This window comes from Dipteris shenzhenensis, chromosome 11 (genome assembly GCF_047967505.1).
Source record: "Dipteris shenzhenensis isolate YYH24624 ecotype China chromosome 11, Dip_SZ_1.0, whole genome shotgun sequence".
Lineage (NCBI taxonomy): Eukaryota > Viridiplantae > Streptophyta > Polypodiopsida > Gleicheniales > Dipteridaceae > Dipteris > Dipteris shenzhenensis.
This window is the reverse complement of record NC_141606.1, coordinates 5,459,498-5,472,663: the sequence shown is the minus strand read 5'-3', so window position 1 is coordinate 5,472,663 and position 13,166 is coordinate 5,459,498. Positions and strand designations below refer to the sequence as shown.

The 13,166-nt window shown below is 44.1% G+C and overlaps 1 protein-coding gene across 2 annotated transcripts in view; it reads right to left on the bottom strand.

Moving 5' to 3' along the window:
• The window catches only part of LOC147896531 (uncharacterized), a 35,585-nt gene extending 23,340 nt beyond the window's left edge, over nucleotides 1–12,245 (bottom strand). For both annotated transcript variants that reach the window (XR_015541756.1, XM_087381397.1), the window contains exon 1: nucleotides 11,738–12,245. Coding sequence is in view for 1 of the 2 variants with exons in the window: in XM_087381397.1 (XP_087237523.1) it covers nucleotides 11,738–11,946 (209 nt within the window). In the remaining variant the exon portion in view is untranslated. The remainder of the gene's footprint in view (nucleotides 1–11,737) is intronic.
• Nucleotides 12,246–13,166: the final 921 nt, after the last annotated feature.

Genomic DNA, 13,166 nt, shown 5'->3' with positions numbered 1-13,166 from the left:
TCTTGGCATCAATTAGCGGATGGAGCAGGAGACTTTGACCCATTTGTGGGGTTGGGTCAATGCCTAAGTCCATTCTTTCATTTTCCTCAATGCATGTTAAGCACATGACAGTGGCCAGAAGTATTTGAGAGCATTTGGTATCTCTCTATAACAGGGTATCCCCATAAACCGTCTCTCATTGGAAGTGTAGATGGGAGTGTTGAATCCCGCAAAGTGGGCAACCATGCGGGAGCACATCAACAACTTGCAGCAAGAGGTCGCACTTGTGAGAGTATTGGTTTCCTGTTTGACCTATATGCAAGGTGAAAGAGAGAGAGATATTGCACATGCATGCAAGGTGGTAGCGAGAATGATATATGTGATCAGGGGGATAATGCACATGTATGCAAGGTAGTAGAGAGAATGATACGTATGATCACCATGAAGGGAGATATTGCACATGCATGCAAGGTGGTAGAGAGAATGATATGTATGATCACCATGAAGGGGGATACTCAAGGTCCATCTTCCCAATTAGACTAATGACTCATGCACCTACCATTTTATGCACTCTAATGCACCCTTCCCTTTCCCATAAACTCCTACAACCTAGACACGTGGGTGCACATCTTTATTCATAAGCATTGGCCAATGTTACATAGTTTAGTGATACCACCTACATCACTTGATCAATCATAAAATACATACATATGCCGCACCATCAAATTGGCTCCTAATGTAATCATGTTCAAATGACTATTAATTAACAGAATACTCAATTCTCTTGTCATGATAGCAACCTCCTTCTGCCCCATACAGTCTCCTGGTCGTCCAAGACTTTTCCACACAACCTTGCTCTTGTGAAGGACGAGTGGGTGGGAAAGAAAAGAAATAGTTTTTTCCATACGTTATCATACACACACGTCATACGGGTATGGAAGTATGATTGGACTCTGGAGTATGGTTCAGCCCCTGGGGCTGAATCATACGTGACCCTAATTTTACCCCCAAAAAATCAGAAAAATATAGATTGTATACATTTACTTGAGAGAGAACTACAAAACTTTCAACTTCAAACTTTTATTGAAGCAAGTACAGCCAAAACTTTGTGTAAAATCAAGTACAAAACCTGCCCTAAAGTGAACAGCAGTCAAATTGCTGCACCTACTGCTGTAGAACTACTCCAATCTGCCGTGTGCCTCTTCGTGTTAAAGTGAAGTCAGCTCTTGTCTATATATGAGGGAGAGAGGGCTACTATGTGGGTGTGCACACCCAGAGAGAGGTGTAGTGGTGTTGTCCTTCCTCGCTGTATTTCTGCAGGCAGTTGGGGGTGTTGCCAGGGTACATTGCCAGGGGCAAATACATGAGTTATTGGGCTGATTAGGGCCTGGTAAGAGGGCCCAGTCAGGTTTAGTTTAGGCCCGGTTAAGGGGCTGTTAGTGCTGGCTGTTTTTCAGCTGGGTTGGGGCCAAACTGATCTGCCAACCACCTTGACCATGGTCGGTTTGACCAGGGCCGCTTGACCAGGGCCAGCTAACCCGACCAGAGCAGGTCGGGTCAGCTAACCAATACAACCCAGACCCTGGTCGGGTCAAATTGGCCAGGTTAGCAGCGCCCCCCCCTCCACCCCTCCCCGCACGCCTGCCTCCCGCCCCCCTCTCCCCCCCCAAAAAAAATATAAAGTGGGCTGTCTTCTACAATTGATAGGCACAATTCCAACCTATGTTTGGAGCCCTCTGAGGTGCAGATTTCAGCCTTGTAGTTGGTCTTGTTGTGGTTTTTCTCACCAGTAAAGAGCAGAGTTTTCCCAGCACTTTTGCCTTGCAATCACTTGCAGTTTGTTGTGCAGTTCATTCTCTCTATAAACGCAATTTTCTGCTACTCCCTCTTTTCTGTCTGCATATTCTGCTGCACATTTGACACAGTATTAGAGACCAAGGAGGTATAAGGCCTTAGGAACAGGGAGAGCTCTCAGATCGAAGGTGTTTGCTGCTGTTCGGAGGTGTAGACTGTTCGTGGCAAGAAGACAAAGTGACAAAGAGGTGTTGCTGGATGGCCTCTCTATGCTTCATGAGCATTTTCTTGTTTTCTTATGGTGGACGATGATTCTTGTCAAACGCAGTTTGGAGAATACTCATGGCGGCTGCCCGCGGACCTGGTCCTATGTCGTCTCTTGGTCGTAGCTCTGCATCTGATAAGGGCTACAGTGGCCCCTGTCGGTGGAGCCCCAACTTTGAACATAGTAGAAATATCCCCAAGCGTAATCTGTGCATCAACCCTCTATCTGAGTTTCGCGGGGCCTCGTGGTGTGGGAGCCCGCATGGTCTAGATGGAAGAACTCAGTGATCAAGCTCTGAGAAGAGTCTATCAAGGAGGTCTACTCCTGTCTCCGTGATCGAAGTAGGTGCTCACGGTGTCTGACTGCCTCGTGAATGAAGGCGATCAAGCATCTCTAGTTTGGAAAGGAGAGAAAGCGGGACAATATCCCAGAACTGTCTCTGAAGAGGCAACAAAAGCGTCCTCGGATCTCATAGTATACTAGGCATCTGAAAATGAAATGCTCCTCCGAGTCAATCCCTAGAGCCACATAATGTGCATATGTGCCTCTCCCTGGGCAAACCCTCAGCCTTGCCACTCTCGATGCGAAGTCCATGTGAAGAGACCCGAATCTGCCCAATAGATATCCTCACTGAGTGGGGTAGGTGAATTTGCATGTATCCCGGTGGGTCGATAAAACCCTCCGCTGTGATATGTATACAATGATCCCTGTAGAAGTTGAGCTTCACTGGAAGCTTGCTCGTTCCCAACCAAGTCCTGAATGTGTGTAGTTGCAAAAGATCCTCACGAATGACCTGGTTGACCTCCTGAGACAGGAGAGGGAAAAAAGGCGTGTCAATGCTATACTGGAAGGAGGGGAGCCTATCCATGTGGAGTCCCAGTCGCTCAAACCATCTCTCTGTGCGTGCAAACCAGCATCTCTAATCACCTGCTCCTGATAGTGCCATAGAGGAGGACAGCCATGGTAATCTACTTCGTCCAGAAGTGCAATGTCCGTACCCCCTGACCCGATATAGGTAGGTGATAACCTGAAATGCTGCATTAAGCTATAGTGGAGATGACCCAAACTCAGCCAGAATAATCTGGTGAGGAACTGACGGCTTACTGCAAATCATCCATGATAGCATGAGAACCTGTAGGTGCTCCACTCGAGCCCACTCTATAAAAATGTGAGAGGAAGCACTACCTCCCTAATTTGGCCAATGAAGCGTGTCCTCGGCTCATTCAGGCCTGCATCCAATGTTTTTTCCATATGTTACCATACGAGTACGTTATACGAGTATGGAAGTATGATTTGAGTATTGTTCAGCCCCTAGGGCTGAAACATACATGACCCTAATTTTACCCCCAAAAAAAATAAGAAAAATATAGATTATACACATTAAATTGGCATAGAGGTATTAAACTTTCAGCTTGAAACTTGAAACTTGTATTAATTTTAAAGTCATCACTCATGAGTCATGATTCATCATTCATGAAAGACTCCAGCCTCCAGAGACCATAGTCATCTAGACTCTCGATTTTGGTACATAGTGTCAAATAATGGAATCATAGATCATAGATCAATCATCAATACTACACCAAAACATCATGATCAAAGGAAGTAGATACTAGTAACTACACCAAATATACCTTTGTAAGACTAGAATAAGTCCAATCATACAAATTTAGATTTTTTGTTGTTCTAAAGACCAAAAATCTACACAGAAAATAAAAGAGAGAATGAAAGAGAAGAAAAAGAGGTAAACAAAAACTTTTATGGAAAACAAAAGGAAGACATACTTAGCAAGCAAAGCAACACTTATGTCGTCATCATGCCCAAGCATGGCTATGTACCAAATCTCCCTCCTCCATATCAAGATTGTAGAGCTGATGTTGAAGAAGCAAGATCCAGGATGTGATGTCTATCTCGTACAGATCCTTCAGAGTGACCCACACCTCTACTAACATCTCGGCCACCTGGATGTGAGGAAGCACAGAGTCCGCCGTAGTCCCAATGATCAATGCCAGAACATGGGCATCTCTGTCTTCCCAAGCTTCGAGCTCCTCTCCGTCTACTACCATGGGTATATTCCCCTGTCTATCCACCATGTCCTCTGGCTTCACCTCCACTCCCACTGTCAACTTCCACAGCTTTCGAGCCACTAAACGACTCCGGATCTTCACCTTCCAGATCGGGTAGTTTGTCACGTCCAGTTTCCCATGCTCTCCAAAGTTAGGGATGGTGAAATAAAGAAATCTAGGAGAGGAGGAAGGGAGAGCAGGGGCTGAAGAGGCTGAAGAGGTCGACATCTCTGCTCCTAAACCACACAGCAAAGTCGATCAAACTCAACCTTTAGTAGACTAGAACTCCTTACGCACCTAACTGAACCTGAGTCACCCTCCTCTTCGCAAGGGCATTGTCCTCCAGTCGTGGAAGTCGATTCCCAAGAGCTTTTGACCTTGGCATATTCATGAATACATGGATATGAAAATACATAGACCCTTGGCAAAGGATTGATTAATATTTCTCACTCAATTTATGTGTGCTCGGGGAACTATAAGAAAGGCCATGGTTTTTGTTTTAAAAGTTAGTAATATTGATTTGGTTCAAAAGTAGTTGCACCACTGAAAATGACCCAACAGAGGGTACGCTCAATGGAAGACTAATAGAATTGCCCAAGAGCTCTCACAGTGTCGTGTGGGGTGTGGAATCACAAACTTCTTAAACTTATGTGCATAGAATAGATGTGCAGACTCATCAATAGGCAATGAACCAACCAGATAGAGAAACCACCAAAATAATATATTTTCGTCCAAAGCTATGGACACAATACAAAAGAGAGATCCAGAGTCCCACCAATGGAGTGGTCTTCTGATCTTACTAGAAGGTCCTTCTCCTATCTACCGGCTATCTCTAGACTCAAGCCCGTGTGCTCCACCTCAAGCTTCTGTAGACTTTCCGTCCAAATCATGACACCTTGCTGCCCTGAGAGATAGCCAAGGTTCAGCCCTTGAGAGCTCAGTCTGCAGCACACCTTCTTCCCTCCTTCACCTCCAGGATGAGGCCCAAGGAAGTGTCTTCTGGCTGCTCCTGTCTGCTGCCTTTTCTGCTGAGCTGTTGGATGAATTATGAGGCCCAGGGTCTCTCTTTTTATAGGCCCAAGGCCTGCTGCAAAAAAACCGATCAGCAGCATCATTCTGGCTGACCCAAACAGGCCGACTAGTCTGCTGCTCAAACCGCCCCAAGGGGCTCTCAAAACAAGGGCCTTTGGCCCTGCATTCCATGCAGGGGACCAGCCCCTAGGTCTACCCATGTGCTGGCCTGGTTGGCTGGCTCCAATCATCTCCACCAACCCTATCTAGTGGCTGACCCAGCTCATGCTCCCCCCCGCCATGTCTGCACCATGCTGCAGCCCTTTGCCGGCACCTATGAGAAAACAATGAAGAGAGCAAGAGTGAGCAAAATGGAGTGAGCTGAACGTAGGCCACTCAATGGTGGACTGAATGAAGTGAAGTACAATAAAAGAGATGAGGGGTTTTCTCTAAGTGACAAAACCCTATCTAATCACTAACCGTAGTTAGAGATTAGACTGTGGTTAGGGGGAAAAACCTCTAAGAGGGAAAAGTGCCCCTAACCTACTTATTACATTACATTGGCCACTGCCTAGAATATAATAATAATTCTAACACCCCCTGCAGTACCAATGTGGTGTACAAGGTAGTCATCAATCACCAAAAGGAGATAAGTTTAGGGCACTGCGAAATGCCTCAAACTTCTCACGTGGAAGTGCTTTGGTGAAGATGTCTGCAACATTGTCATGTGTTGACACATAGATCATACTGATCTCCCCTGCATGTAACTTCTCTCTGACATAATGATAATGAACCTCAATGTGCTTCATGCGAGCATGAAACACAGGATTCTTTGCCACTGCTATAGCACTCTGACTATCAGTGAGAATTGGAGAAGGACCCTCCAATAAGAGACAAAGATCAGCAAACAAACGTCGCAGCCATGCACACTCAACTGTCACTGTGAAAGCTGCCCTGTACTCAGCTTCACATGAGGAAGTAGTCACTGTAGATTGCTTCTTGCTCAACCAAGAAATGCAAGCTTTGCCCAAAAAGAATTAATTACCACTAGTTAACTGCCTAGTATCATAGTCTCTAGCCCAATCTGAATCACTGTAAGCATGCATCTGCAAGTCACCCCCCCTGGGAAACATCAAGTCAAAACACTTTGTGCCTTGCAAATAACGGAAGATGCGTTTTACAGCCTGCCAATGTGTTGTCTTTGGGCTGTGCATATATCTGTTCACCTAAGATACTGCATACTGAATATCGGGCCGTGTATTGCACAAGTAGATAAGGCATCCAACAGCCTGGCTCTGTAAAGTGTGACATCCACGGATTCACCTGCATCATATATAGTAAGCTTCAGTCCCGGCTCCATGGGAGTGGCTATAGGCTTATAATCATGCATGTTGAACCTATCCAAGAGCTTCTGCACATACTTGGATTGAGACATAACGATGCCACGCTTGTCTTGTATAAACTGGATCCCCAAATAAAAATTTAACATGCCCAAATCTGTCATGTCAAGTTCAGCTTTCAACTCAGCTTTGAAATCTACAATTATATCCTCATTTGACCCTATGAGCAACATGTCATCTACATAAAGAATGATGACCAAAATATCCCCCCCATCCTTCTTGATGTAGAGGGTGCTTTCCGTGGGACTATTATGTAACCCCTTGCTTGCCACGAATGCATCAATCTTGGCATACCATGCATGTAGGGCTTGTTTCAGCCCATATAAAGCTTTGTTAAGCTTGCAAACTTGAAGTGCATTGCCAGAAAGTTCAAATCCAAGAGGTTATTTGACATAAACCTCTTCCTGCAAGTCCCCATTAAGGAAAGTTGTCTTTATGTTCAACTGATGGACATTCCAAACAAAAGAAGGCTTTCTCCCATGCCATGCCTCATAGGGAGTGATTGTCTTCAAAGCCTTTGTGGGAGCCCAATTCAAAACATTGTTGGCACACATGAGGCCTTCAAGCCAAAACCTGTGAGGCAACTTTTTACTGGTAAGCATGCATCTATCCATCTCCATAAGAGTGCGATTCTTGCGCTCAGCTTTGCCATTCTGTTGAGGTGTAAGCCTCACTGTAAGCTGATGCGTGATGCTTTTCTCCTTCAAAAATGCCTCAAACTCATGAGACATATACTCTCCCCTCTATCTGTGCAAAGTGTCTGCACCTTGAGTCCTGTCTCATTCTCAACCATAGCCACAAAGTGTTTGAAATGCATAAACACTTCTAATTTTGCCTTAAGACCATAGACCCAAGTGTAGTTGGTGAAGTCATCTATGAATGTAACATAATAAAGATAATCTCCAAAAGCAGGTGTCCTCATGGGACCGCAGACATCACTGTGAATAAGCTGTAATTTACGTGTAGCTTTCACTGCACCATCCTTCTTGAAAGGAAATCTATGCATCTTGCCAAGAATGCAACCCTCACATGCATGAGGAGGAGGTGACTCTAAGGAGACAATGCATCAACCATATCATGCTTCTGAAGTGTCATTAAGCTGCCATAGCTCATGTGTCCATACCTGGCATGCCATAACTCCGCATTCTGCATCGCAGCAGTGGGAGTGCTCACTGATAATGCAAGAGCGGATATTTTTTCATATAAATCAAGCTGAAAAAGACCCCGATACAAAGTGCCAGACAACATCAAAGCATAGTCATTTTGTTTGTCTCTAACTGCACACTTAGCATCATCAAATACAACCTAAAATCCTCCTCTATTAAGAAAGGACACTGAAAGCAAATTCTTCTTTATGCCTGGCACATAGAGAACATTTGAAATTCTGAAATCTATGCCATCAGTGGATGTGAGAATAATGTCCCCCACTCCACACACTGAATAAGAAGAATTATTTGCACAAGTCACCTTCTTTTTAGTAGGTGGAGGATGCAGAGATGCAAAAAGACTCTTCTTAGAAGTGATGTGCTTTGAAGCACCACTATCAAAATACCAAGTATTCAGTGTCTCATTGACACTGAGAGAGCATGCATCCTTTGAAGGATCATAAATGCAAGTCAAGAAAGCATAAGGGTCATCATCATTGAGGCTGTAGCATTTGAACTACCCACTGAAAAATCTGAAGTGCAAGACAGAAAGGCATAGTGCTCGTCCACAAAGTTGGCTGTAACATCTCCCCCATCATGTGAATGAGGAGCTGATGCATCTAACACAGCCATACCTGAATCCCTTTTCTTTTCTTTAGCTATGAGCTTCTTGCATTCACCAATATAATGACCTGGCTTCTTGCAGTAGTGACAAGTGCCCTTCTTTTTATGCTTATCTACATCACCCTTAGCCTTATAAGAGGGCTGTCCTGAATCAGCCTTACGCTGATGTGCGGGCTGATTGGCATGTTGCTTTTGCTGCCCTTTTCCCTTGGGCTTGAACTTGGAAGCCATGGCATGCTCCGGGTTGCCATAATTTTATCGTGTCTGCTCCTCCTGCAACAGAAGCCCTAAAAACTCATGAAAGGAGAGAGGATTGCTGCCCCCCCTCAATGACAAATTCAGCAAGGTGTGGAAACCAAGATAGGACTCAGGAAGAGAATTCAAAGTAGTGGTAATCATCTCTGAATCCGGAATCACTTCATCAATATTCAGCAGTTGCTTCCTCAAATCCTGAAGCTTTGTGAGGTGAGAATTCATGGAATCTCCCTCATCCATATGCGTATGAGAAAGCCCTCGCTTCAGAAAGGAAACTCTGGCGTCATTTCTTGCTGCAAACATACTCTCTAATATCTCCAAAGCTGCCTTTGATGCCTTGCATGACCAAATGTGCGGTATAATGAACCTCTTGACAGAGAGAGAAATCACTGATAGAGCTTGTGCATCCCTAGAATCCCATCTTTTCTGCTTTGCTGTGGGAGCTCCTGGAGCGGCAGCTCCAACTATTTGTGCTGCATTTTGACCTCTACCCCTGCCTCCAGCGGTAGGAGTGACAAGTGTGGCCACTGTATCTGGTCTTGCTTCATCTCCATTGACATAATCCCAAAGATGTCTGCCAACCAAGATGTTGCGAACCATAAAACTCCACAAGGAGTAGTTGTTGCCATCCAACTTATCCTCCTGTGTGAGGACTCCGAACACCTCATTGGGGTTGTTCTGAGCCATTTTTGCCAGATAAACTCAGAAATACAGCAAATTGAACAAGTAAAATCCCTCCTGGGATGCAAAATGCACAAGTAAAATCTGCCAAAGAAAATCCGCCCTTAGTGACAAATATTGTCTCAACACCCGCAGACTTACTACAATGTCTGCCCAAAAATTGCACAAGGACACTCCAAAAAATTGCATGTGCCTACAAAGATCTCAAAAGCCCCAATTTCTCTGCAAAGAGAAGAACCTGTAAAGGAAAACCTGCAAAGTAATCCTGCAAGAAAATCATGCAAGGAAAACCTGCACAAAGTGCAGACGCCAACGAAAGGTGCAAGGGCTTGCAAAATGTACGAAAATCCATACTATGTACAGATTTGCAGCAACAATACGGATGGTAGCCGTACTGTGAAGGTACAGTCGACTGTACGGACACCTGACGCGGCTTGTACGGACAAAATGGCAACTTGTACATACAGCATGGCATTGACTGTTTGTACGGACAGCAGATTCGAAACCCGTACATCGTACAGACGCTGTACGACTGCTTGTGCGCACATGTACACCGGCAAGTACGGACGATGCAAAACTAGTACTGCGTAGGAACTGCAATACGGCACAGGGCAGCTGGGCATGGTACAGACGTACGGAACAGCCCACAAATGTTGTACGGACCTGTTCACGGACTGATGTACGGCAGGTTGTACAACTAGAGCGGCGTTGGATACGAGACAAGAGATTCATCGCTAGTATGAGCGTACGGACAGCAGCATGGGCTGCTGTGTGGCTGTACGGAATCAGCCCGTACAGATTGTACAAAAGTGTTTGGTGTAGATCAGGCAGGCACTGGAGCAAGGGCTATACGGACGGGAGCTGCGAGTAGAGAGCTAAGAGCAGGAAGCTGGGAGCAGGTCCGAAAAGAAGACTTTGCTTTGATACCAAATGTGAGAAAACAATGAAGAGAGCAACAGTGAGCAAAATGGAGTGAGCTAAACGTAGGTCACTCAATGGTGGACTGAATGAAGTGAAGAACAATAAAAGAGATGAGGGGTTTTGTCTAAGTGACAAAACCCTATCTAATCACTAACCGTAGTTAGAGATTAGACTGTGGTTAGGGGGAAAAAACTCTAAGAGGAAAAAGTACCCCTAATCCACTTATTATATTTCATTGACCACTGCCTAGAATATAATAATAATTCTACCAGCACCATGTCATGTCCATACACTTGCTATGTGCACCCGAACATGTCTATATCATTGCTAACATCATCGCACCTTTGTTCCAAGTTGGAGATGCTGCGCAGATCTGCTCTGCTCTGCCCTTGACAGTCCCCTAGCCATTCTCTGCCAGATCTGCCCTCGAGGCAAGCTTCCTTCTGCCAGGTACTCTCCTCTCTTTGTATGAGGTGCTGCGTATGTGGCAGCCCCCTCCCTCTCTCTTTTCTTTTGCCCACATGACAGCCATGTTGCTGCTCATGTGTCAGTCTCTCAAACCCTAGGTTCACCCCCCCCATCCCCTCCCATGCTCTCCTCATATGGGGGCTTGCAGATAGGGAGGTGACCTTTCCAACAGCATCCCCAAATCAACCACATCTTCATCAAGCTGTTTTGCAGCCATTTTTAGAGCTGCCTTTGCCTGCAATCTTCGACAAATATCTTTCACACCTTTGGGAGGAGCGGTACACTTCTCAATGCCAAGCCTCCAAGCCCAAGAAAATGTGCCTTTACACGGGCCATGAATGAGGGCAATATTGACATTTACAAGTGTATTGGCCCTTCCCCAAAGGCTTTAAGGCGTCTACAAATTCCCATTCTAGTCCTTTTTGTCTTCCCATTTGTAGATCTGCAAGCTGCAAATTTGCAAAAGAGGGCAAATAAGGCAAAGGAACAATTTCCAAAAGAGGACTTGAAGCCCTGTTGAAGATCTCCATCTAGCATCAACTAAAGGTTACTAAACTCGAGAGCTCAAAAGAGAGCATTGAGCAGCCATATCTGCTGCAAAATGTTTTGTTGTTCTAAAGACCAAAATTCTACAAAGAAAATAAAAGAGAAAACGAAAGAGAAGAAAAATGAGGTAACAAAACTTTTTGAAACACAAAAGGGAGAGGGGAAACAGACTTAGCAAGCAAAGCAACACTTATGTCGTCATCAATGCCCAAGCATAAGCACCTATACAGGGTTTCTAAAGACACGCGAAGTCTCTTGGGCAAACCCAGTGCAAATAAACAAAAGAGAAAGAAAACAAGAAATAAAGAAGAAAGTAAGAAGGTGACTATGCAAAAATAAACAAATAACATCCCTGTTTTAGAGGAGTTTCTGCCTATTATGATGGACCTATTCAGCACATACCTGATAAATTTCCGGATTTCAGAGATCATATTCTAACCCGTTGTAGACGGTTCTTCAACGAGGCTTAGTTTCCCGAGTCCAAAATCAAATTAGCAGGCCATATTAAGCATCGTTCCGCAGCTTGAATCGCTTAACGAATCTGTACTATTGAACACCAAGTTCACATCTAGAAAATGCACACACCTGATGAAAGACGATCCATGAGTTCCAGCTCTCTTATCACCAGCGCTAAATGAGGCCTGCATACCCTCGCTACCACCGTTGAAAACAAATGCATTGCTCTGATTAGAGAAACGGCCGTTGACGTATTCATGAACAGAACTTGTCACGAAGCCTATGTGAGAAGCCCATAGCCCGAGCAAAAGCGTTGTAAGCCACTGCGTGTGTGTCATCTTTGATCAAGTTTACGGCCAGATCTAGCGAACGTTTTGTCCGTTTCGAACCATTTCTGAGGTTTGAAAACGACTTAAAACTGACAGTTCAATCGACCTCCATGCTAAAGAAGTGGAATGTGAGTTTGTCCTAAAACAAATAATAATTAGTTGCAGACACCTTCCAAGTTCCGGCAAAGGGGGCGTTGAATTATCAAAAGCAACCCTGAACACTTCAACTCTCTCCGTTTTCGTTGGGCAAATATCCAGTTTTGGTTTTATACAAAGAGAAGGGCAGGTCACATCAAGCATCTGCTAGTTTTGACACATACAATAGAGGGTCCCATCAAGCACATATTTTGTTTGTCTAGCAATCAGGGAGTGGTATAGTGGAATATTGAAACTTTTTTTGGGAATCTTCACTTGGAATTTTTAAAAACAATACAAAATTATGTGTTTTGCCATTTACGAGATCATCCTATGAAAATTGCTTTTTAATAGCCCAAGGCTCTTTTAAAAAATCATTTTGTATCCAAAAGCGCTTGCTTTACCACTACACTAGGATGCAGTGCCCAGGTGTACTTATGCACTCTTGGTTAGAAAAGTGTGATAGTAAAGATATATGGAACCTACGTTGGGGGAACCTATTCAATTTGTTGGGCAATTGTATTCTCTTTCTTGGATGATGCAATGACGAGCGTCAATATGCTTGGTGTAGGCATGAATATCACGCCATTGACCAAATGTATATTGGTCATATTAGATGAGTGACAAATGCAATTATACCATTTCAAACCAAAGTATATGGCATATCTCAGTACTTATGTGTTGCTTGTTGTAAATCAAGCTTTTGCATGTATTAACTTAGAACTTTAACTCAAATTCGGCCTTGTTATAGTCAAATATATCAAGCTACCTATGAGCTACAACCATTCCTTTGGGTTGATTTCCAAAGAATTGGCATATTGTGAAAGTTCAACATTACACTAAATGAGTGCGTGTCCATTGACTTGCATCAAGCAGCCTAAATTATTGAAAAATGTTTTTGGCACATTTCTAATTGCACAAGCATGATTGATCGGTTGAACTCACGGTATCATATAAACCCATAGCTTTTCATTAAGGTTTGGGCTACAAGCTTGCCTTTGATATTCTTAATTAGTTTTCATTATTAACATGTGAAAAGTAAATTGTCCACATATACAATTATCACAATAATACTCTAGCTTACTTTGAGGATG